This window comes from Lytechinus pictus, chromosome 10 (genome assembly GCF_037042905.1).
Source record: "Lytechinus pictus isolate F3 Inbred chromosome 10, Lp3.0, whole genome shotgun sequence".
Lineage (NCBI taxonomy): Eukaryota > Metazoa > Echinodermata > Echinoidea > Temnopleuroida > Toxopneustidae > Lytechinus > Lytechinus pictus.
The window spans coordinates 2,110,829-2,131,964 of NC_087254.1; the positions used below are offsets into that span (position 1 = coordinate 2,110,829).

Here is a 21,136-nt window from a genome sequence, read left to right on the forward strand (position 1 = left end):
TCATTTACACATGTATAAAGAACGATCAAATTAAAATAGCTGAAGAAGTGTTTTAAATTCGCACCAGTAGCCTCCTTGCGAACGTTTAGGAATTCAAAATTTTTCGTTGGTGTCTTTTAAATTTCTTTTGAATAATTATGGAAATGGGTTTTACTTTGAAACTGGATATTTACCATTTTACTGAAATTGATCATCCATCCAACAAACCATCATCGGAACAACGACTTGTTTTTGTTCAACTTTCATAACTATAGACTGTGGTCAATACCATGTCTCTTATCCCTTCCCCCAACACAATATAAATTACAATTATGTAAAAAAAAAAAGAACAAGAAGAAGAAGAAGATGATGAAGAAAAAATACCTGCCATAGGCATAGGTCACCCACCCACTCACCAATCACTAGAAGAATAACCGTTTACAACCATATCCTATAAGTGTTTCATGAATTACGTCTTTATCAAACATAATGGAATAAAATGAATCTAACTAAAAAGATCAGAAAAAAATAGAAAGATAAGATGAAGTTTGAACGAAGTAGTGAAAAACATTGAACACAGAACGTGTTATCTGAATTTGGAGGTTAAAGTGCAAATATGTGTGCCAATAAATGAAATTGAGAATGGTATTTAAGGCAAAATTAAACGATCAGTCCGTCGTAGCGAAATTAAATGACAACTTTGGGCCATTAATTTAAACGAATTTCTTTCTAAATTGAATTTCTACAAAATTCAAAGGAATGATATAGAACGGAATTGATATGCTGAATAAATGAAAATGAACTATGTGTGCAGAGGGTGGACAAAAATCTTTGGAATTTGAACTTCCTTTCATCAATTTGAATGCAACTCTGATGAAATTGGGCGGGAAAACCTATACTAACATCCTCTAAAAGTAAAATAATTGTCATGTGAATTTGCTCCTTTCTGCCTGCATATCAATGGCTTTTTAAGATTTTTTTTAATTATGATACATTACCATAAGAATTACTATGGCTCAACTTGCCCCATGTTGGCTGGCTCAAATTACCCCATTCCGAACTTAATGCGATATTTTCACATCCACACATTTCTTATGCATCCATCATCTAAAAGATTATGACAAGAATGAGAATTCATACCTGGACTAAAAAAGCACTTATCTATTTTTTCAGTAAAAAATTTTCAGCAAATTTCAGCAAAAAAGTAAAAAAAGGGTGTACCTTTTTTTACTTTTTTGCTGAAAATTTGTATTTTTCCCTCTAAAAAATTACTTTTAGTTTCAAAGTTGAAAACAATATGGTGGGGTTAAGGGTTATGTAATGGGTCATCAATACATGACACCGCTACAATATCTGACTCATTCATTATTGGCCTGGGGGTGGTGGCTCAACTTGCCCCTATGCTCAACTTACCCCGTCTCCTACCTTCTCGATCAGTTCAAGACGCATATGAAAATGTTCTGCTCGCGCTTTGCGCTCGCATTATTAATGTAAGAAAGATCTCCAATTACTCATCCTTTTCAGGATTTACAAAACATGAATACAGTGTCTCGTTCAGTAGGTCTAAATCTCGAAATTTTCCGCTCGCGCTTCGCATCAATTGTTTAGTTATATACCTATTCTGTTTAAGTTACAAAAACTGCTTAGAATTTCCATTTTTGGGGTAAAAATGTCAAAAAATTTCAGCTCGCGCTCGCATTATTTGATTTTTAAAATATGTAACGTCTTCATAGCTATAAATGCATGCAGTCTTTAACACGTACTTTTCCATCAGTTCATTTCTGCTTGCGCTTCGCGTTCGTAGTAATTATTTAGTTGCATAGGGGAGAGCGGGGCGAGTTGGCCCTCAGGGCGAGTCCGCCCACCACGTGATTAACCCCTTTGCTGTGATTGGATAAAAGTTTTGCTTATTATGTAATGACAACCTATCCATAAGTAACAACACACGTTGATGAGAGCTCACATGCTTGGAATCTGAGAATTATACATTTCGAGGCCACGTAAGTAAAAAAATAAGAAATAAATAAAAAAAATTCCACTTATGAATGCAGTTTAAGTAAGTTTTGTTGTTCGAAAGGCGTGATGTTTAGCTACTGGAATATACCGTTGATACATTGAAATACGTTGTACATTTTGCGTAGAACAAGAGAAAAGAAAATGGCTGCCCCTGGGGCGAGTTCGCCTACTTTGCGACGGGGCAGGTTCGCCCAGGGGGCGGACTTGCCCCACAGGGGGGCGAACTCGCCCCACTCAGTATGGCTATTTCTACCTATATGCATTTGTTTTTGGAAATTTTACGTTCATCCTTCAGATGTCGCTTAATAATGTTAAAATGCGTTTAAAATACACGGAATCTCATGTAAAAAAAACCCAATTTAATAACAGAATTTCAGTATTTCATCTCATTTTTAAGTGAACAGGCAATTTTTAGGGCTAATCAAAGTTCATAAGGAAAAATCGTCCATAGATTTTTTAAATTCATTTTTTTAATTTGGTGCCTAACGATTTACTGAATGTTTGTGTATTCTATCTGGACGACAAACATGAATTTGAGTTTATTTTTTTACATAATCATTAGCATTGGTAAAAACGAATTCATACGTTTGTTGCTAGTTTATTAAATGTTATTGAAAGAATAATTTCATATATTGTCAGAGTCAGAAAAGATGGTAGATGTCAGGTTTGTATATCCAATTTTAGTAAGTTCTTTTGTTTAATCAAAAACCCCATTACTGAAAATGCTTGTTTCTTTTCCTATGTTTGCAGAATGGTACGAAATTACCAACGGAAAACATGTAATGAGTCTATAGGCCATTAAATGTCAACAGAGGAAGGCACCAGGAAGACCTCCGATATATTTCAAATACCTCGAACAACATTGAGGAACAAAATCAAGAAAGTTAACGCTTGCCGGAGAGCGAACGGTCATCTGAGAAAGTCAATTTTGGTTTATGATCAAATACTTCTGCGGTCATATTCATGAAGTTTAAAGCCAGCACTCCCATTAACAAACTATCAATATGCTTTTTAAAAGTACCTCAAACTTTATCAATATAATTAGTATATATCACTCTAAAAAGAAATGTTAACTAAACATTTGAAAGGTTGGAGGAGTGACAACATTTTCTAAATGTTGCATTTACCACTTTAAATGGCTCTACTCAACACTTAAAATGTTGGATTCAGCTTTATACAAGGTTGGATGTAACATTTGGAAAAGGTTGTCACTCCTCCAACCTTTCAAATGTTGATTTAACATTCACATTTTTAGAGTATATATATATATATATATAACTTTTTGGGGGTGGAAAAACAATGCTACTATACGTTAAGGTTGGTAGGAGCATTTAATAATTAGTGTTAATCGTAAGTACAGTGTTGTTTTTTTACTTTCATAATGTGATTAAAGAAGCTACAAAATGGTCTCATATATATTTTAACAGAATCCACTTGCCAAACAAAATGGCTTTATTTTGACATAACATCTCATTTGTTTAATCTTAGGTTCACTCTAACGTTACTTATTTAATTATAGTGAAATTGCTTTCGAAGGAGATTAAATACAATTATCTGACTGGCAAAAGTAAGTTTCTGTTTTATGTGCTGTCATTAGTGTTATCAGATCAATTAGGACACATATATGATATTCATTTTAGATACGATAAATTTTTAGAGTTACAAATGATCTGGGTTTGGAATGGAAGTTTCGTCATAGAACTTAAAGAAAATAAACTCAATATGTACTTTGAAGATAATCATTAGACTAAATCACCTAATTTCATACACAGTGAAGACAATAGACAGATAAAAAAAGGATATTAATGTTATTAAGAATATTTTAAAGAATCCTCCATTGATACTGTTAAATGCCCTATTCAGATTCAAGTTTAACAACATATTTGGAGCCTATATTTTCCCACTAAAATAAAGTGTATAGGCCTGCCTGTATTGTAAACTGTAACTATCTGTATATGTTCAATTTTTCTACTAAATGATAATAATCTCTTAATGATAATAATTTCTGCTAAAGAAAAGAACAGGTAATCTATATATTGTTGCCATGCTAGCACTAAATTCTTCAAATTTGAACTTAGTTTTTTTTTAGGCATTATATATTTTACGCTGACTGTTAACTGCTACTTTATATAGGCCTAAATAACATATAAAGATAATCGTTATTAGAATTCATGGACATTTAAAAAAATACATATTGCCTTAGTTGTATTTTTTAAAACAAAACACCGAAAAGAAAAGGAGACTGTGTATAGGTCTGTTTTAAACATAGCATTAATACACAAGCAGAGGAATTATCAGGAAGTGCACAAAGTAGCACTGAAATCAAACTATAACTGCATTGATTGGTAAAAAAACTTTTTATACCTCCGGAAAACTTCTTGTTGAAGATAAAATTACAAGTAGGCGTATTAGGGCCTAATCTTCTACGCCCTGCAATTTATCTTAGTTCATTCAATTTGTTCCCATAAAACATGTGTTGTAAATTTATCTTGTTTCTTGTTGGCTGCTATCGAATAAATGTTTGTTACCTTTGAAAACATCATTTTAATCGTTTTATATATCAATATTTTGTTATGGGCGAACTCGCCCCACCCATCTGGCCAACTTGCCCCAAGGTGGGGCAGGTTCGCCCTGTAGCGAAGATTTTCTTCACGGCCCTTTTTTTCAAAACCGTGTGTATGTCCTCGATGAAAATATGATATTAGCTAGATATTATCTTGGCCTTTTATAATTGATAAGACACGACCTTCCTGCTAAAGTAAGCACGGCTCTAGAAGGGCGGGGAAAAAATGGGGCTGACTCGCCCCGCTCTCCCCTACACATCTTTTTCAGGATAACAAACATTGCCCAGAATGTTCAAATTTAGGAAAAAATACATAAGATTTCCAAAAAATTTAGCTCGCGCTTCGCGCTCGCATTGTATAGATAAGGATTATGATATTATATATACACAACAAAAAAAGTAAGTCCCCCCTTGAACAAACATCAATAATTTCCGAACCAATGCAAGTTTTTGATATACTTTTACATGAGCGTGTAGGTAATTTTATAAGCTACCCTCTGAGTAAATGTTATGGACGTATTTTACGTCATGCTTCAGTGAGCACCGTCAGAAGGCAAAAATGTCACTTTTCAAAAGTCACAAGCCAAAAATCATGACTTTGATTCCATTTTATTTGAACTGATTCCACATTCTCATCATGAAAATTAGTCAGAGGGCTTGTAAAAGGTACTTTCTAAAAGCCTATACAATTTTTTGGGCTAAATTTCACGGTTGAATAAACACAAGTCCAAATTTGCTATAATTGGGTTTTTTACACATTTTCATCAATAAAAATGATAGAATATGATGACAGTTATTTTTGGGAAGAGTATTTTCAACAATATTCATCGTTTCACGGTTCACTGAACATTTATTGAAAACAAAAAAATACGATTTTCGAATATCATAGGCAAGTATTGTTTCATTTTGGTAACTGAAACTGATCTTTTATCAACTTTTTCGTTATGTTCATGACCAATTAATATGCTTCAATGATTCAAAGGCGTTTAATTAAACATTCACGCTTGAATGAACATGTGGAATGTGATTAGCTCTTTTTAACGTTATTGGAAAAAATGCAATTTGTAACTATGGATATCTGTCACAAACCTCCTTGCATGGTTCATTTGATTTGATTTTTATGAAAATCCCGATGTTAAATGCATCAGTGAGCACACAATATTCGAAAATTATGCAAATGAGAAGAAAGTTCAAGGCCTTGGCCCCACTTTGTGCCGTATCGAATTGTTATTTTGGTGTGCGCGCCTTTTTGATAGTGTTACTTTGAAGCCGTGTGCGAAGTTTCATGAAATAACTGTTGGCAGAAGTAACAAAAACCGTCCATGAAACAAACCCCTTATTTCATATTTGTTAAAATTTTGACTTCCTCTCATAGACTTGTGTACATTATGGGTGCATATGTTTAAGAATAAGTAACCCCTTATTCAATATGGTGGAACTTTTTTTCAAGGCTGTATTTAGCAATGTCATTTGGCAGTAATGTTTATCAACCTATGGGCAGAATTCTGTGCAAAAATGAAATTGATTTGTTTATTTACGGATGAGTGAGCACGCATCAAAGTGGGAAAATGGGTATTTTCAATGTCACAGACTTATTTTAAAGGGTAATAAGGTGAATATTGGGGGCAGGTTCGGTTTCAAATGTCACCCTAATTGCTGTTGTTTTTATCATCCATCATTTCTATCACCACACACTTTCCAAACTTTAACATTTTCATGGTTGAGCGAGCACATTCGAAAACTTGGAATTAATACTCTTTATACTGCATAAATGTATTCTTTTCCAAACAATTTCTCATGATCAGTTTAATTTATGGACAAATCAGTGGTGGATCCAGAATTTAAAAATGGGGGAGGGGCCTATAATCGGGGGAGCCACCAACATTCTCAAATTTTAATATGACCTAACAAGTTATAGAGGATACTACCAAAAACCCTATGATGATACGTCGCAATACAGGGGCCGCGGAACATTTTCAAAGTGTGGGGGAGGGGCTGAGCCAAAAGTGGGGGGGGGGGGGGGGGCTGACCCATGCAAAAATCACAATCGTATGGTCATTTTTACATTTTTGTACATGCTTTTTGAAAAAAAGTGGGCCGGCCCCCACCCCGCTTCCGCGGCCCCTGCGATATTGTGCTCACTCAACCATGAACATACGATATCAAAATTGTGTGTGGAGTGGCTAAATGATGGATAGTAAAACAGCATAACACCATAAAATTCACCTAAACACAATTTTTGCCCAACTTTGTATTTGCACAATCTGAAAAAACGACTCTTGTGACTTTCAAAAATTGTCATTTTTAATTCAATCTTAAATTACTCATGCATGACACAAGCGATCAATCTTATTTTTCCCTAGGAGTTGCTTAATGAGTGTAGAAAACCACCTACGAAATATCATATCTCAAATTAACTCCGTTCAAAAGTTACAGCAATTTGATTTAGGGGGGACTTACTTTTTTTGTTGTGTATATATATGTTGATTAATAAGAATAAAGCCAAAATAAGACTAGCCCTTTAAAGAAACCAGAAAATCGTCTTCGAGCGGCCGATCGGGAAAATATGGCTGAAAAAAATTCTGCCCCCCCCCCCCTATTGGCGAAGGCTGGATCCGCCCCTGCTATACATGTACTGACACGAAAATTGCACAAATTAAGGAATCTTGTCTGTTTTCATGGTTATTATTACCTCTTTTTTAACTTTCAGTTCTCATTTATTTTCATCATAAACATGAATAAAGAGTACTAACGACGAAGATTCAAAACGGTGGAAAGAATGGGCGCACACAGGGGCGGATCCAGGATTTTCCAAAAGGGGACACAATTTCCCCAAGGAAAAATCTTTTTAATTGTGCCTCTCAATGGGGGGGGGGGGGGCATGAAGCAAAATAGCATTCAATTCAGAATATCAAGCAGCACCAACAACAAACATGAAAATAATCTCACACACAACATAAAAACTGCCAAATTCTACATGGTATTTATTTTCCTTTTTCTTCTAGCGCTTTGCTCTCTCATATTTATAACATTCTCACATGTAAAATATGACTGCAATTATGTTATTCATATAAAAAAGGAAGGTGATAATAATCTCACACACCATATAAAAACTGCCAAATTCTACATGTTTTTTTTCCTTTTCTTTTTCTTTAAGATGAAAGGGAGTATATTATCTCCACTTCTTCTGTCTCGGGAGATCTCTATGCCATCACCTCTCATCCCCTGTCATCTCCTTCTCCTCTTCCTTCATCTCCTTCTTCATCTTTATCCTTCTTCATCTTCTTCCTCTCTTTCTCTTCCTCCCTGTTTCTTTCGCCTCCAATCTCCCTCTCATCATCTTCTCAAAGTCAACCCTCTCGTTTCAACCTTTAAACTCATTCATGTGGATAACAGTAATCAAACAATGATAAATAATACTGTGAATAATAAGCATGATTAACATTTAAAACCCGTTTTCCAATTAACAACTTACTTCATTCAATATCATTCATTTGTATAAAATGGAATCAAATAACACAAGATTCATACAATATAAATGCTCCTCTTGTTATTATAATAATAATAATATGCAACATTTTAAAAGCGCATAATACAAATGTTTCTAAGTGCTGCATGCTATTACCCCGGCTTTAGCACGGTTACCCTGATCGGGCGCATCGAGCATTCAAGGAATTTCTTCCTCCCGGGTACCCATTTACTACACCTGGGTCGAGAGTGGCTAATATAGATAAACGCCTTGCCAAAGGACGCTAGTGCTGTGGTGGGATTTGAACCCCGGACTTATTTTCGCCCGAAACTTAAACAAATATGCATATCTTTATATCTTTATAGATGACATGATTTTCAATAAAATCGACTTAGCCGATTTTTACATATTATGGTCTTGAAATGAATAAATAACTGATGAAATTAATAGGTGACTTGCCATAGACAGACCACCTAAGGAAGAAATTACAAAGTAACATTGCTAACACACATCCACAGACGATGCTAAAAGGTAATTCTATTAAGAACGTCCATCCCCATATATGTGAGACCTTCCTAAAATGATCCCTCTCTGTTTTCTATTTCATATGAAAAGATCTCATGTTATCGCTTGAGCAGCTTATGAAGTTAAAATGGAGATAAATGAGGTTTAGGCATAGAGAAAGGTTTTAATTTCTAATTTTTATAAATTAGAAATTAAAACCTTTCTCCGAGTTAAAGCAAGATTGTATAATCTCTGGACCAGTCTACCTATCCTAGCTGCTACTGGGCACTCCAAATTATCCTTCACAATAGTAGTATTCCTCTAACTTGTGTCAATTAATTGGAAATGGGTGCAAACTATCACCTTTTGTGACACTGTATTGAGAAACATAACATCCTAAAATAAATAGTAAAATCAAAATACTATTCAAAGAGTAGTGTCATTTCTACAATGCTGCTTTCACTGGTTCATTAGTGCTCTCTTTCTGGCCATGACTTAGGGCAATCTGTTTCATAATTATATATTGAGTCCTGCTACAGAAAATCATACAAAACTTCAACCAAAATCAAACATAACTTGATTTTTAAACAACCTAGATGCAAAGACAAACTAACAGGCCTGTTAGCCATCATCCTCCCTTAAGGATCAATTCTTCCAGTATGTTAGCCTTTCCAAAATATTCACAACTCAATGTCACATTAGTGGCTGCGATTATTCAAGACTTGATTACAGCCTTATTCTTCCTTTAAGTGCCTCAATCAGTCCATGGATCAGTGATATATTTCATTTTACAACTGGAAACTTGACTTGAGATCCCTTGAAGATTGTTGATGTAAGGCATCGATCAGAAATCAATATCATCCTCATCATGTTTCATCTTTGCTAGGGTAGATTCCATCCCAGTTTTATTCTTTGACATGAGAGGTCTCAGAGCCGTTTGTAAACTGGAGTATAACCGTGGAAACAAAAGTTCCTGGGCAGCCAACAACTGCTTGACTCTGTGACGTTCCTGTATGGCATTGAAAGGATTAAAGATTACAGTAGGAATGACAGTCAGAATAAGAGAGATGATATTCGTTCAATAAACAAGGAAGTTATATGATTTTAGGCATATATCTTTCTCATCCCATTACACTGATTTCCTATCTAGTTCTCCCATTATGCCCCCCTTCCCCTCCCCCGATTGTACGATTGCAGCAAAATTAGCAGGCAAATAATCCATGACATAATCAACATGATTGCATTGTTAAATTTTATCAAATTTTTAATCCTTTTATTTATTGTTATTATCATATTGTCGTTTTGGTATATTTAGTAGAATATTTGAAAGAATGAACCTTTGGTGCTTCAAAGCAGGCTGGGCAGTTCTCTGGTATTACAGGAAGCTTGGCCTGTTAAAATAACAAACAAATACACTCTGATTTATTCTTTGAGGAAAAGAAATTGTACATCGACAGGGAGGTAGGAAAGAAAAGGAAATATATAAAGCAAGGCGGGAAGAAAAGACGGAAGAGAGAAAGAAGAATTTAAAAGAAAAAAAAAGGGGGAGATGTAAAGCAGGGGCAACAAGAGTGGCAAAAAATGTAGAGAAAGAAAGAAATAAAGAAAGAAGGAGAAAGAGTGAGAGGCAGGGGGTGTTGGAGGATAAAGAAAAAAGGGAAATGGAAAGAAACAGACTAACAAGAAAATGAATACTAAGACAAAGAAACAATGGGAAATCGCTTTCAACAACACCAAAAAGGAAGAAAAAGAGAAGAGGTCTCACCTGTTCAGCAAAGTCCCTAAGATCTTTTTCTCTGACATAAACAAATGGTCTAATAACCCTGAGATCACCTTCTCTGTAGAGTAAGAACAGAAATAAAGGACATATTGGAAATGAATTATAAGTATGAAGGTGGGGGGGGGGGATGTCTGCACATCTGAAAATTTAATATAGGATAAACATGAATGTTTATTTATTTTGCAAAAATTATCAGTTCATAATGTTCCTTGGTGCCAGAAATCTCATAAAAATTTGAGAGAAATGTAGGATTCTCTTGGAAAATACCTCGGCCAATCATTTTCAGATTGAACAAAAAAGTGGTGCCCCATGTCTGCGCACCCATTCACATTACAAACGATTTGGGGATTTTGATGAAAAATATTGCATCTTGAGGCTGTCACATGAAATGCCTGAAATTCAATATTTTCCACCATTTTGAGTAAGATTTTTTAATGAATATCTGATTATGCATTGCAGATGTAAATTTTGTGGTCGTTGTGTATTTTCTTTTAAGAGAATCGCGCAGATACATGTGTGCGCAGACATTGACATAAGAAAAGAATAATATCATCTATACTGGGTCTTTAGTAGTGTATTCAAAATGAATACTCTGGTCTGTTTGATATCCCTACACAATCTCAGGGGAGACTACATGATGCACTGATACCTGATAGATTACCATTGGCCAATGTACAAAACTTGCTGTGCACTATCATACTGTATTGCAAGGTTTAAAGAATAATGATCAATAAATATAACATTGTTAGATGGCTCTCCTTCATGAGACACCCAAAATATTCCACTTGTTAGGTCTAACATCGCACTCATCTTTGCTTTGTGCAATTCCTTACGAATCCAATATTCCCCGAATCTTGAAATATTTATGGTATGTATTATCCCATTCTGAGCCATAAAATATAATAACAGCTTGAAAATGTCAATATTGATTACTTAATACCATGTTCTAATGACCGACTTCAATTATCAAAATCTCATCTAAGTTTTATCCACGACTATGACAATTTATTTATCATATATGATTGTCTTTTTTCCTGATTCATAAAAACACTAAATATTATTATACTGAGTTATTTATGGTTCTTACTTGACTGTATAGTTGGCTTTCATTGTCCTTAGGAGACCATTATGGAACACAGACATCAAGAAACTAGAAATGAATAACAAAAAAAAAAATACTCTCATGTTTCGCTGGATGATATAATGATAATATCACAATATTGTGGTATTGAAACTATAAACAGAGGTTAGGTCCATGATAATATTTAATTTCATTAGGTTTCAAACAAGAAATCTTCCTTAAAAGCTATAAAACACATTCAACTTAAAAACTTATTGAAACTCATCATGTTTACAAATGTCATCATTAACCAGTATCATATCTCCATTCTATGTCTTGGCTTTTAAAAGGTGGCATGAAATCCTCACTTAACCATGTTTGACATTCATTCATTGGGAAGTAATAGGTTTTTACAGCTGATAATATCCAAATACCATTTTTCAATCAAAACATGAAAAGTATGGATTTAGAATACAGGTTTATAAGACAAAGATAAGAAAAAAAAGACAAAGAACAGAAATCTTGAGGATATAAAGTTTAATAATCTTGTATTAACATACAATTATTAGCATACAATTGGCTCATATCAAATTTAAATAAATGAATTCTCTCCAATATCTTGGTAATTTTTCATATAGAGCTTGTTCTCCATGGATAATTACAGCTAATCTTAAGATTTTTATTTAAAAGGCCAGTATCAGGTCTGTCTTAAAAACTCTATGATTTGATAGGCCAGTATAATGTTTTTCACAGAATAGGTTTTATGAAACAGGGCCCAGAAAACAAACCTCTAATTAAAATGAATAGTTAGCTTGGTAGAATCGCATCTTGTAGGTATTAATAGAATTCTAGAAGAACAAGTATTATTAGCCATATGCCCATACATGTATTCTGAGGTTCAATTTAATTATGAAAGGCCATGGTCTAACTCATGAAAAGCTGGAAAAGTCAAAATTTTGTTTACTTTGTATGTTTCTCAAGTTTACAGTTTTCTTTCCTCATGCCTTGATGGTGAAATATACTATTTTAGTTATCATTCCCAGATAATTCGGTGGATTCACAATAGGGTGCACCATGTATCGGTTGCAGCGGACAGGCCAATTTCTAACTTCGGTATCTACATCGAGCACAGACACACAGTGCTAGTGTACAGTAATGTGACTGCGATGCTGTTAAAAGTCAAAAGGATTTGGCAAAAGCGGAAGATGAATTCACTGAAAACGGTCTAAATTTCACAAGAAATATGCGGCAAATTTCTTTCCCCCTCCTGGAGGGGGAGCATAACAGAATAATTTCATGTAAGCCAGCCAAGCCGAGTCGGCCAGCGCAGCTTTATCACATTCATACACTATAACTAGCGGGCAACAGATGTCGACTTTTTCCCATGAGGCATTGCAAATTTCGGCCAGTCCGCTACAACCGATAGATGGCGCACCATATTGTGAATTGACCAAATTATAAATGATTTCAGTGTCGAAAGAGCTGAAAAATTGACCCTTGACTCTCACAAATTTGTGACATTATTGGCTTTCCAGAGTTAGCCCATAACTTTAAATCAGGGTTTAAATTAAACCAGAGATCAGAATATGGGCCATTGCCTTAAATTTTTTATACATTATACCTTTCAGTGAGGTCATCAAGATGTTGGCCCATTGCAAGGACGTTGTATCCCTCTCTCCTGGCACATGCATAAAGTCTGCCTCTCTTCATACGGGCGCAGAAACTACATATAGAATCACATCCTTCAGGCAAAGCAGCTGCTTGATCAATGATACCTTGGATTCAATGTATAGAATATTAAACCTTAGTGTTTCCAGAAATACTCATAATATAATAAACTAAATATGTATGTTTTCTCCAAGACGTAAGGTAAATCATTCAGATAGGCAGAGATTTTGTTTAGGTAATTGAGTGGCAATCACTGAAATTAATGTTTGATTGATTGTGTTTGTTTGTGTTCACAAAGTATGAAATGAGATCATTTCCAAATGAATGATATTGATTACAATCACTCCACATTTTTAAGAGCATGTTTGACATGCTCTTCTCATAAGAGCTACATGTATTCCATTATTTCTCTGTTTTCTAGTTCAAATAAAAGGTTACAATACTCTCAGATTATAATGGCTTGAGCAGTTCATCAAGTGACATAGCTCAGTTGGTTAGAGCACCTGTTTCAGATAAGATTGTATGATCTCAACATACATGGGTTTGAGTCCAGCTTATGCCGAAACACGTCTAACAAAAATAAGGTGGTTAACAAACCACGGGTCTCGCCTGATTTGGCGATCAATGGATTTGCAATGTGGTCTTTTGACCCCTAGATGACCTTTGTCCGTATCATCCTTATGAACACACGTGTGGTATTACCCAAGAATCATTTGAACTAAATGTGATCAAAATTGATGTAGAAATAAAGAAATGTGAGCAAGTTACATAAAAAGTTTTAAAAAAAAGGATGGACATTACCTCATATCTTTTGACCCCTAGATGACCTTTGACCCCAACATCCTCATGGATTCACATATGGTATTACCCAAGGATCATATGTACCAAGTGTGAACATAATTGAAACAGAAATAAAGAAATGAGAGCAAGTTGAACAAAAACTTGACATTTTGACCCCTAGATGACCTTTGACTTCATCAAAGCTGGCTCAGTCGGTAAAGTGTCTGCCTGTCAAACCAAAGGTTGTGGGTTCGAATCCACCACTGGCGGATGACTGAAGCATGCATTGGGTGTAAATGGTCATCCAGTGTATTGCACCTGCCAGTCCCAGGCAAACCACAATAGTACGATAATAAACCAGAAGGTGGTCTGTACTAACAGAGAGGAGGTGAAATGTCAATGGAAAATAATTGGGGTCAGATGGACAAAGGATGACCATTTAATTGAAGTGACCCTAACAGGTCTGTTACTCACATTGCTCTTCATAGAAGTAGGGCAGACCCAGTTTAGCAAGGTATCCAATCAGAGGTCGAGGATTGAAGGAGGATGTTTGTGGGTCAACAGTCACTGCTCCAAGGTCAAAGGTTATACCCTATGGAAAGGAAAGATGAAGATTCTTATAAATCATATCAGCAACGAGACAATGTAATGTATTGTTGTCTTTCTTTAACTGTTATTATGACAACTCCTGGAAATTTATATGAGCTTAATCAAACTATCACAATGTCTACAGAGTAATAAATACAGTCTCCCATTTACATCATTACACTTGTTCACAAAATGCAATACATAAAAACCATAGAGGCACTAACTGAGCAAGTAAACGGTAAATACAAAAGGGTGATGGGATATTTCACCCTTGTCACAAACCATATTGCTTTCAGAATAGTTAGAAAATCAATACATCAATCAACATATGGCAGATAAATGATATGTGCATAATTGCTCATGCAAAAAAAAAGGAGAATTCCTTAACATGAAAGAAATAGCCCCAAAGTTCAGCAATCACCTAATAATTCCTTCCTTGCAAGTAAATGTATATGAGAGAAACCTCAATCCTTCAAACTACCCTCTAACATTCATAACAATCATCAAAATATTTGTGTTATTACTCACATAATTTGTTGTGTCAGCCCACTGTCTTTTCATTCTATGAATGTATATATATCAAATTATGAAAACAACATAATATACTTACATTTTTCTTTGCAGCAAATTGATACTGTCTGAGAGTATGAAGCAGAGAGAGACTATCCTTGCCTCCAGATAAACAAACTAAAACACGATCTCCATCACGTAACATCTTATAATCCTCTAAAGCCTGAAATAAATCAATAAACCATGTCCAAGGAGCTGAATGTACAGGACTACTTATTCATATCACACTTTAAACATTAGCATTTTAAAATTACAACAAAGTCAGCACACTGTGGCCCGAATTAAAAAAGGTGGTTTTGAAAACCAACATTTCCTGTATAAATTATGCTTAATTTAGTGCGTATTGAGCGTGTGTAGAAAACATGTCCAATGCTGATGCGCGCATTTGTCAGTGCGCCAAATTGACGCCTGTTACCATAGTTAGATACGCTATTTTATTCATGAGTCCACTGTTTTAAGAGTGGACTCATGAATAAAAACAGTTGACTCATGAATAAAATAGTGAGTTCTACTTAGACATCATATAAATCATAAATGGCATAAATTACATCTGAAAAGCTCATATGCTTATACCAATATTTTAATAACTAGAATGCTAGATCACTAAAGGTTTTCATTTTTCTGAATCTAAAAGTAGTATTTCTTACCTGTAATGTAGGTTTGAAGATCTTCTTGGGAGGCACTTTGAATTTCACTGCAGGTTCTCCTTTGCTCTCATAACTCTCTTCTGGTTTTGGAAGAGTTTGAAGTTTCTGACAAACATCACTATCTATTAAGATGTTATCTTGTAATCCTTGTGCCTTGTCACATTGAGGTGCTCTACTCTGTTGTTGACATGGTAGGCAACCATCAGAATTTGTATTGCTACTAGAGTTTTCCTTTTGCAGAGAAAATTCAAGAGTTGCATCTATGTTCACTATGCCACCATTTTCTTTCGTCCTTGGTAAAAGGGAACCATCTTGGTCCAGTGTATCATCATTCACACTACAAAGGGTGTTTGCACATCCTGATTGCATCAATCGATCTTGGTCACTTAAACTTGATTCCCCAAGAATATCATGAACATCATCATTACCTTTCGACAACCTTGGCATTCTTCCACATATATCAGCTACCATGTCTCCTGACCCTTTGTTCTCTGATTCCTCTTGTAGTTTGACACAGTGTGTATGTGACTCACTACTATGAGGTGATGTATCATGTGATGTATCAGGTGATATTAAGGAAGGATCACATGACCCTCCAATCCCTTCATTAACACTATCAACAAATCTCTGTGCATTGCTGCTCCTCTGGTGAACATTCTTACTATCATCCAAGCTGTCATCCTCTCCCGGTTTCTGACCCAAGACCACATCCTTATCATTCTGTTTCAATCCATCTCCATATGATGACCCACTAACTGACCTTTGACCTTTCACATGGTCACAAATCTTTGTAGATGTCACTGAAGGCTGGCATCTTTTAAGATGTTCTCTCCTTCTACTCAGTTCACCCTCCATCAGGGGATAGGATGGAGGTTCAAAAGGAAGAGTCGAAGCTTGGATGGTCTTCTTATTGTCTTTAAGAACCTTGTTTGCTTCACTTGGAAGCATAAACCATCTAAGCTTGGTCGCTTCTTCATCAAACAGGATAGTCTGATCGGGTAAGTGGTGGTTCTGAGTCTGGAATAAAATCAAAGTTAAAGATAAATTTAAGTAATCACACAAAATATATAATTTCATGAAAAATTATTTAAAATCACGGTCAATTGTCACCTTGAAATGTTGATTTAAACCCAACATAGTGATATCATTAAATCTAGCTGAAAAGTGACAAACTTAAGATCGCCTACAGAAAAGAACCTATATGGGACAGTGTATTATAATTATTTGAAAAAAGACTTATTGCCACGCAGAAATGCAGTGTTAATATTAAATTCTGGGCAATTACACATTTTCTACCACAATTATTTGAGACATCGTTTATTTACAAGATTTGGATGGTCATTATACTGGAATATGTCCAACAATACTACAAATAAAATGGGTAACCCTAAAGCTTAAACCATCACAGATATTATCCCTTAATAAGCTTCCCTAAGCTAAAGTTGGCCCTTTGTTGATAAACTTGGATAAAACTTGTCATCAATATAAATTTACAAGCTACAATTAAAAGGTCCTTAATTAGTGCAATGTGATTGGCTGAGTGACAAGATTGTGATAGAATTATGGCAGTGATTTTGATGAAACATGGCCCTAGGATGATGATATGATAATAATAATAAATGCAGGGTATTTCTATTTCACATATCCACCTTATTAGGTGCTCCTACATGTATATTACCCTGGCTAAGCTAGTATACAGATTCTGGTGCTCACAGCTTTTTTGAGGAATTACTTCCTGCCCCTTTTACCTCACCTGGGTTGAGTGCAGCACATTGTAGATCAATTTCTTGCTGAAAGAAATTACATCATGGCTGGGATTTGAACCCATGACCCTCTTGTTTCAAAGTCCAAAGACTAATTCACTGGGCCACAACGCTCCATCAATGCTTTGTTAGGTAACTTGTGATGTGTTCACAAACTGTTAAAGTCATCTCAACAGTGAATAAACACAATTCATTGATGTCTGATAAAAACAAAGCATTCTATTATTGTAGGAAGAATTCTGTCATATGTATGACATAATAGGCAAAAGGAGATATGTTTGTTTACTGTAACCTGATAGACCCTTGTCAAACCTGCTCACTTTTTTATTCAAATTCAACCCCCCCCCCCCCGACCTTAATTTTCATTGTTTCTCCTACTTTTTTTTAATTAGCGAATGACAACAACTGAATGACTCCTTTTTTTAACCTCCTTTACGGCAAAAAAACATTTTTATCTCGGAGGGGGCAATAATGACAGAATTGTTTTTAAAACATCCCTTCATACCTTTGCTGCTTTCATAAAGAGTTCTTCAGCTAGCTGGAGGCAGTGCTGTATTAAAACAATAAATACATGAAAAATAAGAATTATCACTAATCCTCCTATCCTACAAAAATATTTTCCTCATTCTCTCTTACTATAATAAGGTTAAAAACAAAGTTCATTTCATAACACCATGAAAACCTGTGATTTATTGTAAGTGAACAAATTGACCATACAGTTCATCTCTGCTATGATGATTAATCAGTTCTCTACCCCATAACTACATGTACACTTACTTCAAAACAATAATGCATTTAATAAAAATTCACCTTATTTAATTCAATATATATTGACCACAATGGAAATACACTTTATTATACAGGCAATAACAAATATATATGAAATAAATAGAGAGTGGATACAGATATACAAGCATTATGTTCTGGAACAGCGATCTTCCGTTTCTGAAAACCCGTAATTCTTTTTTAAACTTGATCTAAAATGGAAATTCCATTTTGGCGTAGAAAATGTACATAGCAAAAGTAAGTTCAATGAATTTTCAGTACAAAAAGTAAAATACCAAAATAGATTTTCCTTCTTCATTTACCGATAAACAGAAAATAACCGTCCCTATATCAATAATATGAAATGGGATACCCCGATTAGTGACTAATAATTCAATTCATAGTTCATGTTAAATGATTTAATCTGGTTATATACTTCCAAATAAAATTCAAAACATACTGTCTACCTGATAGTCATCGGGCAGGGAACCTTTCTTCTTGACCACACGAGGTTCAGGATAGGTCATGTGACCAGAGGTATAGGAGATAGAACCAAGCCAACGACGATCCTCAAAGACCTGATGTCTATGATGCTTCCATTCTCCTGTCTCTGGGTTGAACATGTACTACGGAAGATAGATAGATAGAGAGGTAGAGAGAGAGGGAGAAAAGAGAGAGAGAGAGAAAGAGATTTTTTTTTCAACATGTTTTTATTAAGGATTTCATTCAAATGAATTGCATAAAATCCAGATAAATAAAAAAAAAATACAAATCTTCATTTTATATCAACATGGATATGCAAAAAAAATATATATATATATTTACCAAAAACTGAAGCAAATAAAGACGAAATGAAATTCTTATAATTATACTTTTATATCTAAAAAAAATTACTTAACTGAGCTCCCAACCCTCTATGTATTTTAATAATTACTATTAAATGACTAAATGATTTGCAGGAAAACAGAAATCAACCTACATAGAAATAGAGATAAACACACACACACACATAGAGAAAGAAGATAACGGAGAACAAAGTCAATATAAGAGAGTAAATGAGAACAAGTGTAACACCCAAGACAGTCTTGCCTCCACAATCACAGTCAATACAGCAATGGTATTGACATCATGACATTGAAATGTCAAAACATTTTCTCCATTTTGTTTATTGAGCCTTGAAACATAGGCAATGAATGCTTGTGGAAAGACAGATGCACAGCATCTCAATTTGAAATGTATTGTATTCAAACAGCTCTTCCTCAATTTATCGCACACACTTAATATTCAGTTTCACATACAATGAATTTTACAAAGTTGTCAATATATTTTGTAAATTTCATTTTGTATGTAGCAGAATTTCAAATTGTTTATCAAGAATCAGTCATCACAATTTATAAAGAACTTCTTGAAAGCTGCTTGATAGGATGAACCTAGTTTGAAACAAATTGAATTCAATAGTTCCAGTAGCATTAATCCTTATTCCTTCCACAAAAACAGAAAGCTATAGGTCCTCTCCATTCAAACATACAAGTGCTTTCTCTGTAGACAAGTAGAATGAAAAGTCAGAAGGTGTATAGAAATCTAACTAAGGCATTTTTTCAAATCTTACTTGTGGTAGAAGTTTCCATCCATTTTCCGCAACCATGGCAACAGCTTCCATGACAAAGTCTTTCTCTTCCTCGCTCATGAAGAATGGGAAGTTGAGTCTTGCAAAACCAGGTCTAGAAAAATAAATTCCATGTAAACAAAAATATCCACACCCTAAGTAAATGGAGTTTTGTAATAAATAAAAATAAAAAGTCAAATGACATTACAGGGAAGAACAAAATTTATCAAATTGAACTTTCCAAAAGAAATTTTCCTTGCTTTTATTTTAAAGATTCGCATTTGCTCTAAAGTTCATTGACAGCCTGAAAATTCTAGTAAACTGCTGGATAGTTGGTTTCATCATTTTTAGACAAAAAATATCAGTGGTGAGTAACACAAAGATTAGCGATTGAATTTACAATTGATTCACATTCTTGACTACACACAATGATCAACATAATCAAACCTAAAATTCAGACCGACAATCGACCGCTAAGTTTTGTGTGGAAGGGCCAAGATATAAAGTTCAATAGACAGAAATTTTATTTATGAAAAAATACAAATAGAATTATTTTCCAGTCATAAACATTCTATTGCACATGGTAAAATGCTATGAAACATTATGAATTACCTGAGAATCTCTTTCTCTGAATATTCACTGTACCTCCGAAGATGAACCCTATCAAGACGACTGGAGAATAAAAAGAAAAACACAATAACTGTTGAATCAATATCAATACCTTTATGTTTCTCCTTCCTGATACATATCTTCAACTTTATGAGCATAAATAAGAAGAAGAATGCAGTGTTGAGGGGAGAGAAGATTCCATGTCATGGGCTACGTTGTTGTCGGGAAATGGAATTTTGTGAAGGCGAAATTTATAAGGATTTAATTTGTGCGGTGAGATCTGCGTATCTGAACCAGGTGTTTCGAATATTTACGCTAGGTTACGTAATCGTACTAGGCCGAATTTACTTTTTTTTGAAGCGCATTGATATATGCATCTTTAATTAGGTCGTACTCGTACCGTTTCACGTGTGATAGCCCTTTGGGTGTGGTTTGATTAGGAGAAGGCATTTGAAGATCTACGTGCACGGACGTGTTTGTAGGCAGAGCACGAGAAGTTTTAAACGTGTGTTGGAGATTTCTTCGGTATGTAAACTTTTATATAGCATTTTAAGTCTATAAGAAGTCACTTTAATGCTGAGAATAATTCTAAGAGTATTTGTAACTATTTTAACTGGATTTAAGAGATTATTTTGAGTACTTTCCATGTCTTGACTTTGATGCGTCTGAAGGATAAGAATTTCGATTTCTGTAACAAATTGTGGGAAATGATGCAAATGCTCTGTGGTTATCTCCAAATAGAGATTTATCGGGTTTTCAGTATTTGATG

At 34.7% G+C, this 21,136-nt stretch overlaps 1 protein-coding gene across 1 annotated transcript in view; it reads right to left on the reverse strand.

The window, feature by feature from the left end:
• Positions 1–7,996: 7,996 nt before the first annotated feature.
• Positions 7,997–21,136, reverse strand: part of LOC129269590 (uncharacterized) — a 38,939-nt gene continuing 25,799 nt past the window's right edge. The window contains exons 13-24 of the mRNA XM_064105116.1: positions 20,371–20,430; positions 19,762–19,873; positions 18,620–18,778; positions 17,893–17,937; positions 15,625–16,641; positions 15,018–15,140; positions 14,294–14,411; positions 12,993–13,146; positions 11,399–11,461; positions 10,297–10,369; positions 9,869–9,922; positions 7,997–9,540 (exon numbers count right to left, since the gene is read on the reverse strand). Of these exons, the coding sequence (XP_063961186.1) occupies positions 9,376–9,540; positions 9,869–9,922; positions 10,297–10,369; positions 11,399–11,461; positions 12,993–13,146; positions 14,294–14,411; positions 15,018–15,140; positions 15,625–16,641; positions 17,893–17,937; positions 18,620–18,778; positions 19,762–19,873; positions 20,371–20,430 (2,143 nt within the window). The 3' untranslated portion in view covers positions 7,997–9,375. The remainder of the gene's footprint in view (positions 9,541–9,868; positions 9,923–10,296; positions 10,370–11,398; positions 11,462–12,992; positions 13,147–14,293; positions 14,412–15,017; positions 15,141–15,624; positions 16,642–17,892; positions 17,938–18,619; positions 18,779–19,761; positions 19,874–20,370; positions 20,431–21,136) is intronic.